At 31.4% G+C, this 25,428-nt stretch overlaps 1 protein-coding gene and 1 long non-coding RNA gene across 3 annotated transcripts; both read right to left on the bottom strand.

The window, feature by feature from the left end:
* Positions 1 to 180: 180 nt before the first annotated feature.
* LOC115880619 (protein PFF0380w-like) lies at positions 181 to 21,120 on the bottom strand. 2 transcript variants are annotated; one of them, XM_030897894.1, is made up of 10 exons: positions 20,741 to 21,120; positions 20,497 to 20,664; positions 19,095 to 20,437; positions 18,836 to 19,037; positions 17,981 to 18,173; positions 17,710 to 17,901; positions 17,478 to 17,656; positions 7,853 to 8,254; positions 3,872 to 4,020; positions 181 to 677 (listed from the first exon to the last, which is right to left on the bottom strand). In XM_030897894.1, exons 1-10 carry the CDS (start codon positions 21,025 to 21,027, stop codon positions 385 to 387), a joined length of 3,408 nt encoding a protein of 1,135 aa, XP_030753754.1. In that variant the 5' UTR covers positions 21,028 to 21,120; the 3' UTR covers positions 181 to 384. The 2 variants fall into 2 exon arrangements, with proteins under 2 accessions (XP_030753754.1, XP_030753753.1); XM_030897893.1 differs by having other exon boundaries at positions 18,836 to 20,437.
* A 671-nt stretch (positions 21,121 to 21,791) lies between these two features.
* Positions 21,792 to 22,595, bottom strand: LOC115880634. Its single transcript, XR_004049912.1, has 2 exons — positions 21,956 to 22,595; positions 21,792 to 21,900 (listed from the first exon to the last, which is right to left on the bottom strand). It is a non-coding gene; the product is annotated as an uncharacterized LOC115880634 (long non-coding RNA).
* Between the last annotated feature and the right edge of the window lie 2,833 nt (positions 22,596 to 25,428).

Below are 25,428 nucleotides of genomic sequence, written 5' to 3'. Positions count from 1 at the left end.
AAACGGGTGTCAAGTTGGCTTGAAAATGAGAATGTGTATCATTCGCCATATTTACATATAAAATGACAGCAACTGTGACGCTGTTTTTTTTCGATAATATGGAAAATGATTATCCATAATATACTTGTTTTATAGGTATATTATTCAGTAAATCGCATAAACAGGACAAATTATTGTATTCAATCAAAAAAAGCTCTGTTTAAACAACCTTTATTAAAAAATACACTGCATATTAAATTATGCAGTTAACACAATAAAAAGAGATAACAAGTTCTAAAATATTTTTATACAAATATAAAAATAACTTCGTCTCAATTTATCAAAAAAAGGCTCAAAATCAAATAAAATAATATTTTGAGTTTGCATGCAAAAGAACTAGTATTACTACAGTTCAGGAATATCACATTCGTTTTCAGATTTAATGTCTACCTCTTCAAGTTTAATTTTATCTGAGCGTTCTTCTTCTGGAAAACTATAATTTAGGAACTTGTTCCTTAAAACGGTTTCATAAAAATCAGATGTACTTTCTTCTTCGCTGTTCTTGATTGTATCTTTTCTCTCTTTTTTGACATATTTTTTTCGCAGGTCGATGACCTTTCCATTTTCATACAAAACTTTATAAATGGCGGTACTCTTCATTTTGTCCGGTTTCATTTCCGATAAAATTTCTAAGCAAGCTGAAAAAATATATGCCTCAATTCGCAATCTAGTGTTACTATACCGGGTGCGTCTCAAAAGTGACTCACCCCTATGACGTTTTTTTTTCAGAAAACGAGATTTGGTATATTAGTATATGACAAATTAGGATTGATTGACGTATTCAATACATAATTGTTTTCGGTCACTTCCTGTTTCACCGGAAATGACTACAACTTTTGATTTTTAAATGACACCCTCGGTAATTTTTTACTTTATTGGATACAAAATGACACTCTGAGGGTGCATCCACACTATCCTAAAAACGGCGTATCGGCGTAACGACCTTGAATCGATTTCCAGTAATTCTATTGGCTGAAATTTTTGACAGATGAATTTGACAGATAAAATTTCTGACAGATGAATTTTTCAGCCAATAGAATTACTGAAAATCTATTCAAGGCCATTATGCCGTTACGCCGATACGCCGTTTTTAGGATAGTGTGGATGCACCCTGAATAGAACTTCTGACATTCTCGGTTAAAAAAAATCGTATTTTAAATTTCAATCTAGAGTGCCATGGATGCGTTACAAACACTAATTTTTAATCAAGGAGCCTTGAAATAAATTTTAGAAAAAAAACTTTTTTAAAAACAAGCTTTTATTTAAATACACAAAAAAGAATAAAATAAACTTTTTTTAAAAACTTTTATTAAGAACTTATAACGTCATTACACAATTTTAATATTATATAAAAGCTTGTCGCGAGATTTGAGTGTACAGTTGCACTCATAAAAATCTGGTACGACAACTTTATCTAGTAATTCCTGGTCTAGTGGTCTATCATAACACAAACTTTGAAAATGAGACAGGGTAGACACAGGTTTTAGTTAATTTACTTGTTTATCGATGTAGAGAAATCTCGCGACAAGCTTTTATATAATATTAAAATTGTGTAATGACTAATGACGTTATAAGTTCATAATAAAAGTTTTAAAGAAAAAGTTTATTTTATTCTTTTTAGTGTATTTAAATAAAAGCTTGTTTTTAAAAAAAAATTTTCTCTGAAACTTATTTTCTACTTTTTAGTTATGCTGGTTTCTCAGTGCCACACATTTAAACTCAATTTTTTTTCTTAAATAACTTTCTATAGGCATCCTAATATAGTATGTATATCGATTTTCCTATCAGTATGTATATACATCCTATAGTATGTATATCGATTTTCATTAAAAAAGGAGAACTTAAAAAAAACGACAGCTATGAAATTTGACAGTTCAAATGTGAGAAAAAAAAAAAATGAAAACCGACTATGAGGTAGGGGGCAGCCAATATATATGAAAATCGGACAACTTTGAAATTTTTTTGACAGCTCAAAATTGTTTTCTTTCATTTTAGCCCATGGCCGTCCTATATATCGATTTTTATCAAAATCGGCCAACTTTGAAATTTTTTTGACAGCTGTCAAATTTGACAGCTCAAAATTTTTTTCTTTCATTTTAGCCCATGGCCATCCTATATATCGATTTTTATCAAAATCGGACAACTTTGAAATTTTTTTGACAGCTGTCAAATTTGACAACTCAAAATTTTTTTTTTCGTTTTAGCCCATAGCCGTCCTATATATCGATTTTTGTCAAAATCGGACAACTTTGAATTTTTTTTGACAGCTGTCAAATTTGACAGCCCAAATTTTTTTTCTTTCATTTTAGCCCATGGCCATCTATGAATTTTTTTTCTTTCATTTTGGCCCATGGCCTATATATCAATTTTTATGAAAATCGGTTAACTTTGAAATTTTGACATGTCATTAAACTGTTATTTTTTCGAGATGGCCGCCCATATATATACCGCGATATATTTTTTTTCATATGTATATACTCACAATATACCTATAATATAGGTCCCATATATGTATATATAATTTCAGCCCGATCATAAATAGAATTTTAAAAAATCAAAAACCTCAAAAATGCCGCCATTTTGACAGCTGTCAAAAATTCGGGTCATGCCTTGCAAAAAAATGTATTGTCATCGGGACTGAACCTACATGCCAAATTTCAATCTCCTACAATAAAAGGAAGTGGTTCTAATTTAGCTTACAAGATTTGCCCCGAACAAACATACATACATACATAGATAGTTACATAGAAAGCAAGTTAAATAAAAGCTTATAAAAAAGGATTTCATTGTGTATTGTTCTTCGTGTATTATCCTGACCAATTAAAAGATGTCCAAATCGCATTTTTAATCATATCTCAATTTTTTCAAATGGAACCAGGGTGGTTCGTTAGCATATTCGGAAAAAGCATTTTTTACGAATAATTTGATACTCACACTTGGTATTTCGAGTCAAAATATCGTTATGAACCGCATGTTACAATTTCAAATAAACCGTATGCAAAAATATCAAAAGTTGACATGTGATACGTCATTCTATTCAGAGTGTCATTTTCCATCAAATAAAGTAAAAAAAATACCGAGGGTTTGGTTTGGAAAGTTGTGAAACAGGAAGTGACCAAAAACAATTGAATACGTCAATCAATCCTAATTTATGTCATATACTAACATAACAAATCTCGTTTTTTTTATCTGAAAAAATAAAATAGTTATAGAGGTGAACGACTTTTGAGACGCACTCGGTATGTAAACTTAGTAATTTTTTTTTGTAAAGTTCAATTCATATAATTAAAATGCTTCAAAAATCTTTAAAATAAGTAAATTCAATTTCATATTATTTTTCTGCTTGCACGATATATTTTATTCTAATTAAAAAACTTTACTTTTAAGGGCACTGTTGGTTGTAGATTTACTTAATAATCGAAATGGTTAAAACCGTTATTCTTTTATAAATAAATACGGTGCTGTGCAACTGCCATGTCATTATAATTATTATAGAAATAAAGATGACTAATATTTATACCAACGATTTATAACAAAATTGTTGAATAGCTGCTTAAAGAGAGACTAAATAAAATAAACTGACTTGGTTTTACGTGAGATCTCACAACCTTTTATAGTGAAAGAATTGTGACTTGGCATTTTTTTACATTCTGTTTTTGACGGGATCTACACTTTATTTTATTTATTCTTGGGTCTAGAAATGTCTAGACTCAAGAATAAAGAAAATAGAGAGTAGATAATATAAACCATCTTTTTTTTTCAGTCCCACAGACCAACATTTTGTAAATAAAACATAACTTTTCCTATAAAATAAATAAAAATATTTACTTACCTTCAAGATTTGATCTCTTATATTCGGGAAGCACATCCGTTAAAGACTTAAAGAGAGCGTACACTTTATGTGACGTGAAGCCATCAAAATGTTTAGCATATTCTGACCAATTGACAAGTCTCCAATCTTTCTCATTATTCTTGCACAACCTGAAACCATTTTATTTTGTTAATTAACAATAAACGTACTTGGGTTTCCATAAAGGTAAAAATATTAATAACATTAAAAAAAATACAGTTGGAGGTTGGAACCTTCCGTGTTAAACAGCAAAATATAACACTAATTCACGCTTTTAACACTAGACGCGCGTTCCGCTTAAAACCATTTTTTTCAAGATTTAATCATCTGTTGATGATTCTAACATGGATAGTTAAACGAGCGTCCAGTGTTAAAAGGAGTGGTTTGGTGTATTGTGGTGAATTAGTGTTCTATTTTGCGATTAAAAAAGAAGTTTCAAATTTATTTTATAAAAATCAATCAAATGACTTTCTGTCGCTGGTGACATTGGTTGACACTTCAAACAAACAATGAGAACTGTAATTTTGTACAATTTTTGTACAAATCTCACTGGTTCTTTGATATGTCGCTGGCGACGGTACAAAGTTCTAAGAACGGGGCTTTAATTGTCACCCAATATATTATTCACTGTTCTACTGCTAATTAGAAATAAAAATTAATATTTTAAATATAACCTGTAAAGTTAATTTTTAAATAAATTTTGCTGTTTTTGGTAACTTATATAACCCCTTGGCCTATTATAGCAGTGATTTGTTAATAGAGCAGGGTCTCAAACATAAATACCAGAGAATACCTCAAAATATACAAGATGGCGCCTCTCATACGACGCGGAGGCTCCGAGGAGAACAACAGTTTGTATTGAAATGAAATTTTGTGAGCATATGTAGGTTAATTTAGAGCATTTTTTGGGTGTCCCCAAAAAAAGTTACACATCAAAGTTGTTTTTTGTAATGAAACCCACTATGGATTCTAAGAAAAAAATAAAGGTGAGTTTCATTAGAGAATTATATGACTAAAATGTAAGGTTTTTGACATATTTAACATTTTCTAAAAATGAAGAATAATTTTTAATTTTCAATAAAAACTATCTAAATTCGAATTAACCCGGTATAGCCCAATGTGTAGTTAAAATAACAATTGTACTTTAAATCGAATTAAAACTTACCCAAAAAGTTATACAGGGTTAGGAAATCAATTAATATACGGGGTGTCCCAGGAATAAGTGCAAGTATTTTAAGGGGTGGGAGATCTCGATAAAAGAAACATATTTTCTCTTTATCGTTTTTCAAATAAGTCCAAAATAACGAGTTATTTGACTTTGAAAATTTCCAAAAAAACATGATTTTTTGCTAAAATTTTGAGAACCACTGGATCTTTTCTGGATTTTCTTTCTTGTAAATTTAATCTAATATCTATGTTGCCATATTATCAAGAAATTATGTTTTTTAACTAAAAACTAAAAAAAAATCCAAAAAATTTCGAATTTTCATTTTTTTTTTCGCGAAGAAACACTCATAGGCGTGCTTCTGGGGTTGAACTATACTACCGGTTTAAATATTTGCACTTATTTCTAGGACACCCTGTACAGAGGGTGGAAAAAAACAACTTTGTTGCGTAACTTTTTTTAGGGACACCCTGTAGAACTCTATATATTTTTATAAAATGCTTTCAATTAACCTACATATGCTCCCAAAATTTCATTGCGATATAAACTCCCGTTCTCCTTGGAGTCTCCGCGTCGTATGAAGGTGCGTATTCATTATCCGAACGAACGCACGAACGAACGAGCGAACGATTGGGATTCGGTATATTTGGACGGGGAACCGAACACACGCAGCCGTTCGGTCGTTCGTTTGCTCGACCATCCGTTTCAAGTCGGTAGATCAAAGGCGTTCGCAAACGAATGGGTTAGGTGTTGTTCGTTTGGTTCTATAATTCGGCCCCGTTCATACTACTATCGAACGAACGAACAGACATTGGTTCGTGTGTTCGAATAGTGAATACGCACTTTGAGAGGCGCCAGCCTGTATACCACAGGAATGGACTATAAATACTTTTTATATCGTCGTCAATATCACGAAGTGGTGTAACTCATTTTCGGAAAAGTGGGTTAAATCTTCTTACTACTTTTGTCTCAATAACAACCAAAATATATTATAGTCACTGTGTTTCTTTAACAAAAAAGATACACAGTGACTTGTAGCGTTTTTTTTAAACCACTACCACTGCGAACGGCAGCTTTTCATCGGAGAGCAGTCGTGGATAAGGTATTTCACTAGAGAAAATTAATCAGTAATAATTAACAAAAGATATATAGATATTGGGCGCCAGGCATGTACAGAGAAAGAAAACACAGTTGTATAATACTTAAAACTAATGACTATATTTATTCATGACGTTCTTTGCTGATACATGACATTGTAGAGTTCTAGTAAATATACAGTGGTTATATGTCTAAGAAAGTGGTGGTAAGAGTCGTACTAAATATCAATGAAAACAACTACGATAAAATACAGGACATGTAAAGTTTAAGAGAAAATATGAAATGTAGCATTACTTTAATTAAGTAATTTAATATATTCCATATGATGCTAAATCGAAGATGTTACAACCTGTAGATTCTAGAATCTATGTTTGATTATCCATCTATTAAAATAGTGCAATAATATCTATAAAAGTAATACCATTACAAGACGTAATGCAATGAAACCTAAGATCTAAATTATATTTTAAAGATTATATCGACATGAATGTTCTTAACAATCTAACCACTGAACATAGTCTGTACGATATTACTTAAGATTGGTACGTTATTGTTTAAGACTGAAAATGTTTTAGATGTTAAATGTAAAACTAGAACTTAAATATACACTTAGCTGTTCTTTTATGTAACCTTGCTTCAAACAGTAGCAGTGTGAGGTGGTCTAGCATCTCTGTACTGTCTGTCGGCGATCCTGTTGGCCAAAACAACAAAAGGGGCCAGGTTGAGGACACCATGAATCACTACAGCCGTAGCTACTGACTAGGCTTAGAAATGGGAGTGAAGCAGCATGGGGCTCAAGCTACATCCACGCTGTGGCACTTATATGTAAGAAAAAAAAATCATTCTTACTGGGGACACTCGTCCACAGGACATCTGTACATAAGATAATGTCTGTACATAAGACACTATCCGTACCTTGGACCCTAAAAATATGAAACTCTTGTTTAAAACCAAACAAGATCTTATAAACAAAATGAACCTACCTCGAATTACTTCCGAGGGCTCACTAAATAATAAAGAACCTGTCCTTCCTTCCATGTGACATTCTGGAGGACAAAAGAAAAGGGACGCCAACGTGCCAGCAAAATACAATTACAAGTTAGGTTGGGGCATCCGCAACTCTACCCTAAAAATACGCAGTAATAGTAACGAATCTAAAAGGATAATATCTCATCTTTACCTGTAGCTTCGAAATAGCAGCTGATTCAGATACACAGCAAGATTTAAATAATCACCATTTCTCAAAAACTGGGACTAATGGCGTCTGACAGGCCAAACAGTCTAACCAAAAGTGAAGTTAAATCACAGAGAGTTGACAGAAGCGATGTTGACAGCGCGCGCCTCCACAGAGCGATAACAGGGTTGTGTCAAACGAAAACAGGGTTGTGGACTAGAGAACGTAAAAATTCGTCAAATAAATCATCAGGCCCGAACGATACGGAATCGGGTGACGATATGCCAGACATCATATATTATATATAAAAAAGACATGTAACGAACTAAAAACGTTACAGACTTGTAAAAAAACTTTAAACAGCTCTCCTGAAAAATATCAAAAAATGAGTTAGGCCACTTCATGATATTTTGACGATATACGTATATCAAACAGAAGTACATTTTTTGAAAAAATATGAGTTGGTCTACCAGGTCGAGATACACCCTTGGTGGCAAATGTGTTAGTAAAAAAATAATATACTTACATTTGGATGAGTTTACATTTGAGTAGCGGTAGTTCACACACCTCGCCAGGTATAAATAATCTTGAATGAATATTACCAAGCCAGGCCGGCTTCAAAATTCGTACAGGGAGGTTATCTAGCTTTTTTGAAAGTTTCTTAAACTCTTTCACCGTGATGTGACGATTCTTCAACTCCCGATAGTCTCGTACTTTCGTTATTTTCATTAAATTCTGTATAAATGCAGCAAGGTTTTGCCTGCCCCATCGAATCTTCCTAGTGTGTGTCTGTTTAAGTACCTGAAGTCTACTGTGTACCGAAAAATAAGGCCTATTCAACTCCTTCGCTATTTTGCAGACATAGTTTCTTTGGTAGTTCAATTCTTCTACTCTTTTTACTATGTATTCATCTTCTTCTATGGAGAACCTTATAAACACAGTTAGAAGAACTTATTATACTATGTTGTTGTAGAGCAGTACAGAGTGTCCCATTTTCGTGTGTTTTACAGAGTATCTCGCTTATGGGTAGAGATACAAAGATGCGGTTTTCACATCACTGTGCTACTTTTTTATGAAACTAAAGATGCTACACATAGATTTGTCCTAGCCCTCTTAGTTCCTGAAATACAGGGCGAAATTGAAAATGTTGCATTTCTTGACCCCCTTCATATCTCGGCTATCTTATAACTTATCGAAAAGGTGAAAACTGAGCCCAGTAGACACTTTCACGGAGAATCTAGTGGCGTAACCAGTTTTTTGTTGGGAGCTGTCATTCTCGAAATATAACCTAAACATATGTTTTTTTTTAAAGGGACACCCTGTATATTATTTTTTTTTCTTAAATTTGCTTTGTCATGAGCTTTCTAAAAATATAATATACTCTAGATTTATTTTCATAAATAAGGTAAAAAAATATATATATTTTTTTTAAGTTAACATAAAACAACCTATTTTAAGAGAATTATTTTTATTTAAATTAATTTGACCAGGTAATTTTGCTTTCCATCATTTTTTTTTTCATAGACTGCACTGAAAATGAGCTTATGCAGCTTTTAGATTTGATTGCCAACTTTGAAAATAAACATATAATATAAATTTTGTTGTTCTGCTATGTTTAGTACCTATAGTGAATCAAAAAACAACACGGAAACTAGCAATGGAAAAGACAATAGCCAAAATTTGACGTTGAATAAATGATTCAATTGTCATGACTATCTATTACATACCGGCGGCCAATGTTAAAAAGTTAAAAAATGTATTTTTTACATTATTTATGAAAATAAATGTAGGGTATATTATATTTTTAGAAAGCTCATGACACAGCAAATTTAATAAAAAAATATTATACAGGGTGTCGAATTTAAAAAAAAGATAAGTTTAGGTTATATTTCGAGAATCACAGCTCCCAACGAAAATCTAGTTACGCCACTGGATTCTACGTGAAAATGTCTGCTGGGCTCAGTTTTCACCTTTTCGATAAGTTTTAAGATAACCGAAATATGAGGACAACATTTTCAATTTCGCCCTGTATTTCAGGAACTAAAAGGGTCAAATCTGTGTGTAGCATCTCTAGTTTCATAAAAAAGTAGCACAGTGATGTGAAAACCGCATCTTTGTAACTCTACACATAAGCGAGAAACCCCGTAAAACACACGAAAATGGGACACCCTGTACAAGAGAGGTACAAATGTATATGTTGAAAAAATCAGGATAAAAAAAACAAGAATAAGACATTTCTAAAATGTCACTGGTTTGTAACTAAAATTAATTTTAAAGTGTGTTAATATGTATAAATGATTCTCAAATGAAATTAAATTCTAAATTTTCAAATTTAACTGTAATGTCAAACGTGACCTTGAATTTGAGAAAATCGACAACAAATGATAATCATAGACACAATGTAGAATCAATTTAAAATGTCCAAAAATAACTTCCGTTTTTAATCCTAACATTAACATTAGTCCTAATCCCAAGAATCCACACTAACATTAGTCCTAATCCCAAGAATATGAATCAACGTTAACGAACGCTAGCGTTCACGCTTCCAAAGCATCGATCTTATCATTAGCCTTATGGTGGGTTCGTGCTCCCGATCTTAGCCCTAACACTAACATTAGTCGTAAGCGTTGGGATCGATGCAACGGAAGTTGGGATCGATCCTAACATTAGCCTTAGTCCTAACAAGTTGAGATATTTTATATTCTTAGGGCTAATGCTAATTCAAAACTGAATCGTACACGCTCAAAACTAGTGGTTTTAAGAATTCTCGAAATAATATCTGACATGTTGAATTTGACGGTTTATAAATGTTAATAAATCATGTACTTTTTGGTCTAGAAATTATTAATGTAAAAATTAGTTTCTCTAGTATTAGAAATTTTAAAACTCATTGTGAATTTAGGTTAGTTCAAAACATGTTTTATATGAGCGCAAGCGCTTACGAGTATATTGAGTAGTTTCTTAAGATAACTAACTAGGAGAAGTATATTAACGGCATTTCCTTAAGTTCTTAAGGTTAATTTCTTTTAACCCAAAAAAGCTTTGTTTTTATTTTTAATAATATAAAACAATTATTTTTATATATTAGAGACCCAGTCTATTGCTGCTGGATCGATAATTTATTTCATGTGACATGAAAATAAAATTTGTATTTTTTTGAAACCCGCACCTTCACGTCAAATATTTATCTCTTTTGAATCATATCCTGTTCTAAAAATTTTCGGGGCATATTTTAAATTTTAGGTTTTTGCTACAGCAGCGCCATCTTAAGTCTTCCTTTTATTATGACCATTTTTAATGCACGAAGATATTTCTCCTTAACTCTACACTCCACACTCGAAAAATTAACCTACCATTAGTCCTAACGGGTCCTAACTTATGAAATGTGGAATATTTTATATGCTTAGAGTTAATATCTAATTCAAAATTGATTTGCGCATGCTCAAAACTAGTTTTAATTTTCGAAATAATATATTGAATTTGACGGTTTATAAATGTTCTTAAGGCAAGTATGAGAAGTACGAACAGCATTTCCTCAAGGTCTTAAAGTTAATTTTCCTATGGTTAATGTTAGGGGTAAGGTTAGGACTATGGTGGGTTCATACTTCGAGTATTAGTCCTAGAATAGAATAGAATAGAATAGAATAGAATAAGTGGGAGGGGGGTTAATCTCTGCGACCTTAAAGATCTATTGTGTCCCCCTTTCTTGAGTTATAACTCATCATACAGTTCCAGGACTTCCTACGGAGACCCGTGTCCCTCACAGTCGAGGAGCTACGACCCAGGCCGGGTAGACGAAACGGTAGCTTGTGTCGCCTGTTGGGTTTAGAAGTAGGAGGTAGGCTCCCGACCCTTGGAGGAGGTGGTAGCTTGTATGCCACTTGCGGAGGATGGTCTCACGCAAGTGTCAGCCACCTCTCCTGTAGTTCTCTTTGGGTTTGGCCCCTTTCATTGTTACTGTTCCCAGTGTCGCTAGGGGGTTTCCCCACAGCTTCACCAGTGATGTTTTTATTACTATTATTACCAGATCTCATAGTGTTCCTATGAGTCGCTAGGGACAGTCGGTCCACTTCTACAATGAGTCCCGCATGTAGAAGTAAGGGGTAAAATACAATGGGGTGCCCCCCGGTGCCCCAAGGTTGAGGCTGTCCGTAGCCCCGCCCGGTATCGTTATATGTCTTGGTGCAATTCCCTGGCCACGACACTACAGTCAGGGACAAGACGATGAGTGAGATGCTTCTTAAACCAAGCCAAGTGCTAGGGGGGATTCCCCGAGTATTAGTCCTAAGCTTGCCCCTAAGAAATTAGACTTAAGAACTTAAGAAAATGCCGTTCATACTTCTCCGACTTGTCTTAAGAATATTCTCAATTAAGCCAAGTAAGCGCTGGCGCTTATATAAAACATATGTTTGGAACTAACCTAACTTTAGAAATATTTCTAGAATTTCAAATACTAGAGAGACTAATTTTTTACATTAATAATTTCTAGACCAAAAGATAAATAATTTATTAGCATTTACAAACCGTCAAACTCAACATGTCAAATATTATACGACTAAGGCTAATGTTAAGATTGATACGTTGGAAGCATGAACTCTAGCGTTGGTTAACGTTGATTAATATTCTTGAGATTATGACTAATATTAGTGTTAGGGTTAAGATTACAGTTGGGGGTTGGAACCTATGGTGTTACAACAGCAAAATCCATATCACCACAATAAACCAAAACACTTTTACTTTTACATAGTGATGGGCAAAACTGTTATTTTTAGATAACAGTTGAAACTGTTATAGTTATTTATAAAAAACAGCTTAAAATAACAGCTTAAAAATAACAGGTTTCTTTATTTTACTGCTAAATATCTGAAAGAGTATGAGACGGTCACCGCCAGGCGTATTAACGCAGTTGCAAGTTGCAACAATGACGTGCTCGGTGGTAGTATTTCCAGGGTGTCAAAACATTTCTAAATATCGATTGTTATCTAAAATACCTCTCTAAAAACGGTGGTTGTTTACAAATAAGCGCTGTTTACAAATTGCGATATAAAAAAGGCCAAACTCCGCCACTCGTCTATACCTTTACATTCCGATCTACCTACGCCCTGCCCCTCGATCCGCGTAGATCCTGAATTGCGTAGCAGTGTACAGGGTGCATCTTACTCGACGGGCGAGAAGCTCTTAGTTATGATTGTACCATTTGCGGTCAAAAAATAGCAATATAAGAAAATGTGTAGTATATTCTTCATAAGTAAACCAACTACACTAGAGTTCGAATTAATTTTACACTTAAACTAGCTTGTACCCGCGACTTCGTTCGAGTCGAATTAATAATTTCTAATGGTGATGATACAGCAAAACAAGAATTTCCATTAACATACAAACTGGATAAAATGTTCTCACATTTGCCAAAAATAAGCTTTAAACGTCAAGCAGTTTAAGCAGAACCGTGGTTAATCAATTACTCAACTTTTTGGAACACCCTGTATGATTTTTTAAAAAATTTCAAAATATGTAAAAAAAACAAAATAAATTATGCGTGTCCAGGCGTTTTCCCGAAAGACTAACCGTTTTTTAAATAACAAATATTGTAATATTTGAGGGGCGTTTTCACCCTGTTGGAATTTGAGATTCGAGAAACCCCTCCTTATCGAACCTCAACCCCACAGTCAATCTGTTTGCAAAAAATCAGCTTTAAACGTCCAGCCAGTGCCTTCTATTAAAAGATCAGCCTGGGGGCGGACTTTTGTTTACTTCATCAGCTGTACATACTTAGATATTGGGTTAGATTCCGTTTCATATTTTGTCGGTTGATTTTTGGTTTTAACTCTTTGATTTTTGGTATTATTTATTATTGTAGTGCAAAAAACTAATTATTTTGGAGTTTAAGTGACATAAACTACTACCAGATATATGGTCACTCTCGGTTTCGCATAAAAAAATAGAAAAATAGAAATATTACACGTTGTGTAGGTGATTTAACCTAAAAGTGCCCATACATTTTTTACTTATCGTGATTTTTGTGTGTGTTTTTTAAGACTCTAACAATTCATCAATAAAGCTTAAGTGGAGTGCGTTTTTGGTGCTATGCCTCATCTTTGTTGTGTTCCTGGTGGAAAGGATAGTTATACTAGGCAGCCTAAAGTGTCCGGAAGAGCAAGAAAAGTGGGTACGAGTTATAAATCAAGAGAATTCTATTGAAAATATCTTTAATAAATTTAAAAATAATATTCTCCCATGATGGTATTAATGAAAACTGGACAATTATGTTTATTTTATTCATATTGTGGAATCTCCACTCCAAGTGTTGTTGGTTCAGCTTCGATAGATTAAAACACGTAAGTAGGTATTATGATCTAGGAAAAAATAAAGAATATGTGTATTAAAGATCATGAAAAAGATTATTATTTTGAGTTCAAATTTTAAAAAAGATTTTTGTAAAGACTAGACTGATACAGTTTAAAAGAAGAATGTGTTTTTGTTTGATAATATATAATGTATGTCAAGCATAACATATATTTGTTCAGTAATTTTTAATGAATAGTGTTGATTATTTATAATACCAAATTAATATCAAATATTTAAGTGATGGCTGAATACAATATGAATAAAATAACAATAAAATTGGTATATTTGCATAATACAAAATTAAGTTTTAAGAATAAAGGTGTTACTAAAAATACTAAGAAATTCGTATTTCTTTGTTTTAATTGGTCTAATGTTATTTACATTTTACGTAAGAATTATACCGTATCATCGAAAAAAATCGGCGTCTAGTTGGCTTGGAAATGAACATCGATGACATTCCCTAAATAACTGTACACATAAAATAATTAACTAGAATTTTACAATCTTGGAAAATTTTATATTCTTGAACCTTGTTTCTAAATATTCTAAATTTTTTTATTTTCTTGGGATTTAGGTTCGGGAAAAACGCTGATTAAGTTTTCATTTGGTTTTTCATTATTTTTATTTGGTTTAAAAAAAAACGTTTCGGCTAACATTATAGCCTTCATCAGTGTTGTGTCATATGAAAAAAATAGTGTCGAATATAATCCAAAAAATTACATATAAAATATTCACACCACGCACATAATGTTTACTGCGTACTCCACAGTCAATGTAGATAATTTTAGTGTTAAGAATAATAATTTTAAACAATATGTGGTCATCTTTTCATAAGTTTATATTAGTTTATTAATTGCAGTAAACATTATGAGGTGTGAATTATATTTTATATGTAATTTTTTGAATTATTATCGACACTATTTTTCTCATATGACATAACACTGATGAAGGCTATAGTTAGCCGAAACGTTCTTTTAAACCAAATAAAAATAATGAAAACCCAAATGAAAACTTAAATCAGCGTTTTTCCCGAACCTAAAAATCCCAAGAAAATCAAAAATTTTAGAATAATTTTATACATAAAATGCCAGCGATCTTCATTTCATAGCCATCGCTGACGCCTTTTTTTAGATAATATTGTATTATTTGTAAATATAATTTTTCGAACATTGATACTTGCAAAATATACATATAAATTTTGTGAATGCAAATAATAATACATCACTATTAGTAGATATTGAATGTTTCTTGTTAAATTAGATCGATTTTCAAACCCCAAAATTTAAAATATGTTTACATTTTACCCATTATCTTATGTACCTATACATTATTTGTACATTGTAAAACATTTGCTGCATTTGTATGGTTCATAGTTTATTTGCCAAAGTATTTATTACTATAAATAGGTATATATGTTGTAGTTATTAACTGTATATTATGTATATTTCATGTAAACTATATCATTTTTAAAATACAAACCAAAAATGAGGAATAATTATGTTTTCCATGTATTCTACAACATATTTATTAATCCGTTATATCTAACTAGCGTGACGTCATAAATCTCGCCCGTAGGCTGATCTTTTAATAGAAGGCACTGGTCCAGCAGTGTAAACAGAATAGTAATCACTAATCAATGGTCATATTTTATGAAACACCCTGTATATATTTTTAAAAAACCTTAAAATATATAAAACAACATAATAAAATATACGTGTTTTAAGAGTTTTTCCGAAAAACTCACCGGTTTTTAAATAAAAAATATTCTAATATTTCAGAGTAGTTTCACCCCCTTAGAATTCGAGTTTCGAAAAATCCCTTCTTATCAAACCTCTACACACTAAAGTCAATCTGTTTTCCAAAAATCAGCTTTTTACGTCAAGGGCTTTAAGCAGGATCGTGATTAATCAATGACCAGATTTTTCAAAACACCCTGTATACATTTTTAAAAAATCTTAAAATATTATTCTGATAAATTTTCAGAAAATAAAAAATAAATACCTAAATGTTAAATAAATACCTAAAAATAAATACCTAAATATTGAAACTTAATAAGTAAGTACTGAAACATACAGCGCCATAATATCTCGACCTCCGTCCGTTATGCTCGTAACAGGTTGAAACAGAATGTATCTAAAACAACTGATGCATTATTCCCCAACCTGTTTCGAACCTCCATCGACAATCGACCGATGCAGCAGCGTTCCTTTCCCACACCGATTATCTCGTCCGCCGCCCTGTTATACTTGTAACAGGTTGAAAAACAACATATCTAAAATGACTGCTTCTCCAACCCGTTGCGAGCCTCCATCGACAATCGACCGATGCAGCAGCGTTCCTTTCCCACTCCTGTTATCTCCACCGCCAGGCGTTATGCCCTCAACTGTTTCAAAAAACCTGCTTCTTTTATATCCTATTATTTTTAAGCTGTTGTAAATACGACCATTGACGGTATCGACCGAAGCAGCTACGTTCGCCGTAGCGCTTTCCCACTCCGTTGTCCGTTGTCTCGCCGCCTGTATCGATGGTTGACGAAATAACATGTTTTCCATCCATACTAGTTGTTTTTTGGAATTGCTTCGAGCAGCATAGAATTTCGTGGTGATGCAGAGCGCCGACTTCGTTTTTCGTTTCACGAGCGGCCGATCTCTATGTGTCGTTATTTTATATCTGTTATTTTTTAGAAGTAGTAACGGTTGCGTTATGTTATTTATAAATAATTGTTATAAAATAACAGATAGTTAAATAACAACCCATCACTACTTTTACACTGGACGCGCGTTTCGCTAATCATGTTAGCATCATCATCAAAAGTTTTAATTAAAAATGTTTTGGTGTATTGTGGTGATCTAGTGTTTTATTTTGCTGTTAGGGTTACGATTAGTAATGGGATAATTATTATCGAAATATTGAAATAACCGATTATTGAAATAACCGACATCGCTCGATAATGAACGAGCGATACAAGTGACCAGTACCAAGCGACGAACGCAAGCGATCCTAGAATGAAATAAATTGAAATCCGATTTTAATGTGACATACTCGATAAAAAGCCGAGCGAATTTTCTACATACATTGCAGGTAGCAAATTTATACGACGCCGTATATATATATTTATCAGTTGCGTATCTGAGGGACAAAATTTTACGACCTACATTGACAAAGTTTTGAAATAAACTAAATCAAGCGAATCGCTCGCCGCTTGCTACTTGCCATTCATGACAGAAGGAATATGTGCCCTGCGCACGCAACTTACTGCTTGACGCTTGGCGTTAACGAGTACTTACAACAAGCGACGGGTAAAAAACCGTATTTTTAAATACGAGTGATATTTCGCTCGAGCGATCACTCGGTTATTGCAATCGCTTGAAACTCGAGTACTCGATTATTGAAATTAATCTGTTTTTCCAATCACTAGTTAAGATCGGAAGCATGAACCCGCCATAAATGTCATGGCAATAAATTAAAAAAATCTCTCATAAATTAAATATCTCTTAAAAAACTACTTAACGTTTCAGATTTAACAGATTTCTTAAACAGAGGCATTCAAAATAACTGAAAACTGAAATTTATGTAAGTAGGCAGCCTATTCATACTTTTTAAGGCATGGTAATGGCTGAACAGCCAAAAAATGTATTTACAATATTTTTGCTGTTGGGTAAGCTAAGGAAATTCTGTATAAACTTTTATTTTAAAAACTCAATAATTAAAATATTCCCAAGTTGCAAACTTTTTGGCACATAGAATGGAAAAGACTAGATAAGTTAATACATAAAAACAAAGAAACATAACCAAAAAACTATTACCTTCCAGTTTTTTTCTTTTCAGCCAAGTAAAGCCTCTTGAACCTTGCATAAACACTACTAGTGGTTCTCTCAGGCAAATTTTGTGCTAAAAATTTAAGAAAATTTTGCTTCTGATGCTTATTAATAACCGTTTTATCCATCACAAAAAACAGTTCTGGATTATCACAAAATTCATATACCTATAAATGTTAGAAAATAAAATACCTTTTAAAAAGCAAAATGTAACCTTTACCTCACAAAACTTTTCCCAGTTTGCCCTAATCTGATCATCCTCACTTTTAGTATATTTTCCTGCTTTAATAGTTAGATTTAAATGAGCTATTTGTGCTTTTTGAGACGGAGTTGGCCTGGAAGATCTATCAACGATAGAGTGCAAAGGAGGAACTTCAAAATCTATTTCAATACTGAGATCTTTCAAGTCTTGCTACAATCAGGAAAAATCAATCATAAGTATTTTTTTTATTTAAACATGTTTTAGTGGAGCTTATATAAACGCATCTTACCACAGAGCTCCTTTCCTTTTCATGCAATTTAAAACTTCCTTCAATAACAGATTTATTAAAACTATAACTATCTGAACCGTCATCTTCTTCTTCAAAATAATCACTATCAATATCATAATTACTATTTAAAGTACTCTTATTACTATTTAATACGTCTCCATTAGTTGCAGATGACTTGTTAACTGATGAAATTCTAAAATAAAAAGAATAAATAGTAAATATTAGACACAATTGAAAGCAGGCCATCAATATCAAAGTCTACAGAATATAATTATTATTCTGTAATCTGCAATATATTCCACCCAAATTAGTTTGTTTTCTAAGGGCTCAAACGCACTGACGACCAGGTCACAGCGGCCTAAGAGCTCAAACGCAATATATATTCTAGGAGCTAAAGATACCCAACGCACTACTGCCGAACCCTGTATAGTATTTTAATACTTCTAGTTTTGAAGAGGAATATTGCTATAAAATATTGCCAATATTAATTAAAAAAATCAATTAATTTGTCATCTTCTAATAATTTTCTAAATATATTTCAAAAACCTTTTAATGGAACATGAATTAATGGCAAATACACTGAGCTAGAAAATATAAAATAGGTATAGCACTGCATTTAAAAATATACAACTTTATTCTGGATCACCCTGTATATCGATTTTTTTAAATGTGTCCAGCTATTGTACAGATATTTTATAAAAAGTCAAAATCTCAAATCAAATGTCACCCTATATTTTTGTAAACAAGGTAGTATTGAAAAAGTGAAATAGGAGATCTGATATTAGATCTGGATCATTGGGCCACCCAGTATTATAAATGAAATACACACATGCATAAAATCTAAAAAAAACTTACTTTAGGTTTGAGCCATTAACTGTATTATCATCTAATGTGACATCATTATTAATACATTGTTCGTTATCTTGGAAACCTGATTCTTTATCAGATAAATTATGATTTCCAACATTCGTTTTGTTTTTCTTGTGCTTCATTTTTTTCTTTTTTGTTTTTCCTGTCGAATCACTTTCAGAGTTACTGTTAGTACCCAATCCAGAATCTGCAATGCAATATTTTGTACTTTCACTCTCCTTTGCTTTATTTTTGAAACTTTTACTTGTCCTGCCTATTGATAATGAATTAACATTTTCAAATGCTAATTCAGTTTCAGATTTGCTGGTATCAAGAGTTGTAAATGATTCTAACATCTTTTTGTGTTTCTTCTTTTTCTTTTTTCTGTCACAATCATTTTTTAATAAATTCAGGATTTCTGTGTTTAATAAGTTCTCAATTTGTTCACTATTATGATCTTGATCTAAGCCATTCTTTTTCCCTATTTTTCTCTTTGTTTTACTTTTTATAACAACTTCATCATGAAGTTCTGAAATTTCTGTATTACTTTTCTCTGTTAATTTTGATTCATCATCAGTTAAACTACAATTGTGTTCATTATGAGTTACAAATTTTTGTTCTTTAATATTTTTATCTTCTCCATCATAAACTATTGCCTTATCTAAATTATTTATATGTTTCTTTTTTCTCTTTTTTCCTGTTAAATGTCCATTCACAGACATATTAATTTCATTTAGATATAATTTATCATCACTATATTGAACTTCAGAAGATTCTGTGTTACTTTTCTCTGTTAATTTTGATTCATCATTTAAACTACAATCGTGTCCATTATTTATTACAAATTTTTGTTCTTTATCATGTTTATCTTCTCCATCATAAAATGTTGACTTCTCCATATTATTTCTATGTTTCTTTTTTCTCTTTTTTCCTGTTAAATGTATCTCATTCACAGACATATTAATTTCATTTGGATATAATTTATCATTACTATATTGAATTTCAGAAGATTCTGTATTACCTTTCTCTGTTAATTTTGATTCATCATTTAAACTACAATTGTGTGCATTATTTATTACAAGTTTTTGTTCTTTATCATGTTTATCTTCTCCATCATAAAATATTGACTTCACCATGTTATTTCTATGTTTCTTTTTTCTCTTTTTTCCTGTTAAATGTAACTCATTCCCAAACATGTTACTATCAATTCCATCTGGATACAATTTATCATGACTATTATTGAATTTTATTGTATTGTTACTGTCATAGTTTATTTTTTCCTCCTTTAATTTTGCTTTCTTGGTTTTCTGTGGAAAATTAATTTCACTGTCATCGGCAGAATCTGACTTTATACTCAATATATCATTAAAATTGAAATTCAGATCATGATTGTCTTGAATTTTTTTCTTTTTTGCTTTAATTTCTTGTAGAAATACTATTTCATTTTTATTTTTACTATGGCTCAATTTATCTGTTTCAAATCCACCCTCTAAAACATTGTATTTATTTTCACATTGCTTATCTATTGAATTATTCATATTTAAGCTATGAAAGTGTTTTTTATGCTTATGTAAAGTTGCACCTTCTTCACTAAAACTATCTGCTGACCTAAAGAAAAATGTTATTACAAAATTAACTTCAAATTGCGTTTTATTACAAAAACATACCCCACTTTTCCTTTTAATTCAGATTGTGTTACTGGTGTAGAACTAAATCCTCTTTCAGAATGATCATTTGTAAAGTGATTAAACCCAACTGAATCTGTAACTTTCTTCTTCTTTGGATCTATACCCCATTCAACTACCTCTAACATTTTTCTCTTCTTACCAGGAGAACTAAAATCCATATTAGTTTATACATATTATTAAAATTGCATTAAAGAAAAATTTCTGTATATCTAAATAAACTTACAAATCTCTAACATTACTAGAACTTGTATATTCAGTTTCTGATGTACGTGAAGAAACTGGAGTGTTTGAAATACTGCCAGAACAACGAGTATTAATATTAGTTTTATTTCTTTCTTCTAAATCACTTTGTCGAAAACTGAAATCATCACCATTATGCTTACTATCTTGTTTAAGCCTGTTCATGATTTTATCTAAACTTCTACTCTTTTTCCTTTTCGTAGAGATGTTTTGGGAACTATAGACAATGCTGTCTTGGGACTGAGAGTTATTAGTTTCTTCTAGTTTCATTTTCCAATATATTTTAAAAAAGTGTGCTTAAATTTAAAATTATAACCTACAAAAGATTAAATAGTACGGACAATGTTTGTGGTCTGTGGTACGAACCTAACTTCGGAGCCTTGCTTCGGAGCAATACTTTTAGAAAGAACGCGTTCAGTTCAGATCTGTGGTGGATCATATAATCTAAAAGTTCTTGAACAGTTCAGATTGGTTCAGAGCTGTATATGACGAGGACCGCAGTTCGGATTCCGCGTAAACAAAGTAGGTCCCACCATGGATCATATCCGTAAATATTTTCTGTTGATCATGAGATTCAAAGATCATGATACATCTATTAACAATTTTTTTTACAAGCATCTCAAAACAGAAACGATTCCATCGACGTTGCCAGATTTACGAACTTTACTTTGAAAATTATTGGCGCCCTCTAGAGCACTTTCTGACTATACTAAAGCGGGAAATTTAAAACAGATTTGATGATTTGGTAGATACACTTATATAGTAATCGTCGTTCGATACTCAGATTAGGGCTTCATAACAAAAAAAAGAAACTAAACTAACGAACTATTTAGAAACAGATTGTTCTATGAAATAAATAATATATCCAACTAAGTATTTTAACCATTATGTAATTGCTGTCATGAACAAAAAATTAAAATTATAAAGAGAAACAATCAGAATACTTAATAATATTTTTATTATTTTAAACACTAAAATGCATTGTAAAAAATATTTGATTTACTTAAAAAAATATAAAGACGTAACTAGTATAATTTTTATCAGCAATCAAAATATTATATGTGTATTATATGTACATATATCTTGAAGTATTCTTTGATTCTAAATAAGTCTAGAACGTAGCCAATAGTATGCAAATTGTACCTAAAAAATTCACATATCTAATTAATTATATAATTATTCTGCTTTTATATATTACTCAGCTTTTCAACCGAACAAGTTTCCAACATATAAATATAGCTATGTGCAACAATGGTTATATTAGGTATATTTTTTGGGTAAATAAATATATACCTGGGATAGGCATCTATAAAAATGGATATCTGTGATAACTAATTATTCTAAACCTCAAATTTGGTATAATATATACTACATAGTAAAAAAAATGCATATTTTATAGATATACTCTCCATTTTATATTAATGACCCATCATTTTCTGAACCACATCTGAAATTTGGTATAAATTTTGTATTACAAAAAAGTGATTTATTAGATAGAAATACCAAAGTTTACAGAATAAAATATAAGTTCCGTCACTTGTGCCGGCGGCAGGTATCAAAAGCCGCTTCACGCACGTGTTTCTCAGTGTATTACTGGTGTGTGGACTTTGGACCCAGCATACACGGCGGATCACGTTCGGCGTATTACTCTGATTTTGGCATTATTACAGAGTGGTCTCGCATGCATATGGAATTATTTTTCAAGTGATTATTTAATTTTCATTACAAAATGTTACTGATCACATTAGCCTTAGTTAATTATTTATTAGTTTATTATAAAAAAGGCATAATTATTTTTATTATTTCTTAAAAATAATATTGAGTTTTTCGCCACTGGAAAAAATATTATTTAAAATATCTAATTAGAATTATTCAAGAACACTTTATTTTTTTACACGAAAAATCATATACTGGGTGTGTCTCAAAAGTGGCTTATCCCTATAACTTTTTTATTTTTTTAGATAAAAAAACGAGATTTGGTGTGTTAGTATATGACCTAAATTAGGATTGATTAACGTTTTCAATTTTTTCTGGTCACTTCCGGTTTCACCGAAAATGACTACAACTTTTGATTTTTTAAACGGCAACCTCGGCATTTTTCTACTTTATTCGATAAAAATGACACTCTGAATAGAATGACATATCATATGTCAACTTTTGGCATTCTAGCTTAAAAAAAATCTTTAAAATTTCAATATTGAGTGTCACAGCTCTTTTAAAAACAAAACTTTAATCAAGGAGCCCTGGGAAAAATAGATTTGATCGTCTAATGTTTTCCATGTCTTGTCTTGGCCGGTTAAAAGATGCCCAAATGGTATTTTTAACCATATCTTAATTTTTTCAAATGGAGAGAGGGTGGCTCATTAGTATATTTAGAAAAAGTATTTTTTACGAATAATTTCATGCCACACACTTGGTATTTCGAGTCAAATTGTCGTTATAAACCGCGTGTTACACTTTCAAATAAATCATATGTGAAACTGTTAAAAGCTGATATATGATATGTCTTTCTACTCAGAGTATCATTTTCTATCGAATAACGTAAAAAAATACCGAGGATACCATTTAAACATCAAAAGTTGTTGACATTTAATAGTTTCAGCTTTGAATTTTATAGTGTACGTAATTCGTGTTGGAAAACCATATTACGCACTCATGGAATACTGCACTCGTGCGTAATATTATTTCTTCCAAAACACTCGTTACGTAATATACTTTTACGTTATTTACTGTTGATATTGTGTAGCTTTATTTTTTGTGTTTGTTTTTAAAATTTATTTTATTTTTGCTATATCTTTTTTATCTTGCCATGTCTAAATATTTATATGTAATACACCAATAAACTGATTTTGAAATACCCCACGTTCCCCTGCACCTTGTCGCACCTTGCGATCGGTAAAAATGCGGTTTCTATTTACCCCGGCTTCCACTCCTGTTTTCATCGAAATCCGGCGTATCGGACGAGGCGGCTTCTGGCTTTTGATACGCGATTTTCAAAGTGCCGATGCTAAGTGACCGAACTTATATTTTATTCTGTAAACTTTGGAAATACTTCCTATTTTAAAATATACATTTATTTTGTATCTACATTCCATAAATCTTGAAGTATGATATAATTCTATAGCAAAAATGTGTTAGCAAAAATTAAATAATATTCTTCACTTTTATCAGATATAAATACATCACTTTGTGGCTGAAATTTCATTAACTTGAATCTAAAACTTGGTATAATATAAAAAAAATATGATTTATTAGACAGATATACTCTCCATTTTTTAGATTAATCATTTTGTGGTTATATATAACGATCCATGAATCTGAACCTGAAACTGAGTATAAATGTATAACAGAAACTTAATTTTATTAGATATACTCTCCTTTACTATCACAATTTCTAGAGATGAGCGGGGCATGTATGAAATTAAAATATTAACAAAACTGAAAGATTGTGAATCAGTTTCTCAATTGCTGAATGATCCTTTTAACATTTATATATCAATTATGGGGTATCTTTTTGGATACTTAATATTACATACTGAATTAAGTATACACTTAAAAGAGTACTTACTTCAAAATCTCATGACGTTGCAAAATAACATTGCAATGTCAAGACCTATGTTCATAGTTAAAATAAAAAAGCACGGTATATATTATATTATTATATGGTTACATATTTGTGCTATACTTTATATGTATGTTTAAAAAAGTGAAGCTAAAAGAAATTAAATTAATTCACACTTCTACAATAATCGTGGTCTATAGCTTGATCATTAGAAATAAATTCACATTTTCCATGAATAAAATTCTTAATAAATTTGGTTTCATCTTTATCTGGCTTGGAAATTTTAGTCTTTTTCAATGTACGCTTTTTCTTTGTGGAAAAGAACCTAATTTGTTTTTCAATTTTCTTATTAGCTGGTTCTGCTTCAGATTTAGGTAGCTTGGTAAAATTTATATTATTTGAAGTAGTGGCCTCAATAAAACTATTTTCTTTTTTCAAGCAACTTGCAACATGTTTTAAGAGAGTTCTGTTTGGATTTTTTAACAGGTTATTCTGTAGTTTTAACGTTTCAGAGGATATTATTTGCATTAATGTATCATTGCTTTGATAGGACTGCTCCCCTTTAAGACTATTTATATATTCTGTTAGAGATGCTCCAGGATTTTCAGTACTTTTATGTTGAAGCAAATTATTTTTTTTAATTATTATCACATGAATATGCTTGCAAATAGTATGTTGTATTAGAAAATCTGGGCAAGTGCAACTATAGGAATGAATACATATATCACACTGTGAGCATATTAGGCTGCAACAATTTTCAACTTCATTTTTACAAACTATATAATTACTGTCTAACTCTGAACAACTAGATACAGACCATTTATAGGTAGCACTATCATTTTCATCTATAATATCTCTAACTTCACAATTACTTTCTACTGCAATATCATGTCTTGATTTAATTGTTCTTAAATGGATTGAATTTTTGCCTTTAATTTTCTTGATTACTCTTTCGAGTGCTTTATCTCTAATAAACAAATTTAAAGCATTTAATATCTAATCTTTTTACCTTTTTGCCGTCTAAATATATATGTTTTAACACTTTGTGCATATTTTCTAAACGCATATTAGTATTAATTCCACAATTTAAGCGATAGCAATATGCCCAT

Source organism: Sitophilus oryzae, unplaced genomic scaffold (assembly GCF_002938485.1).
Source record: "Sitophilus oryzae breed Bouriz unplaced genomic scaffold, Soryzae_2.0 scaffold_1639_pilon_pilon, whole genome shotgun sequence".
NCBI lineage: Eukaryota > Metazoa > Arthropoda > Insecta > Coleoptera > Curculionidae > Sitophilus > Sitophilus oryzae.
This window is presented reverse-complemented; position numbering and strand designations above follow the sequence as displayed.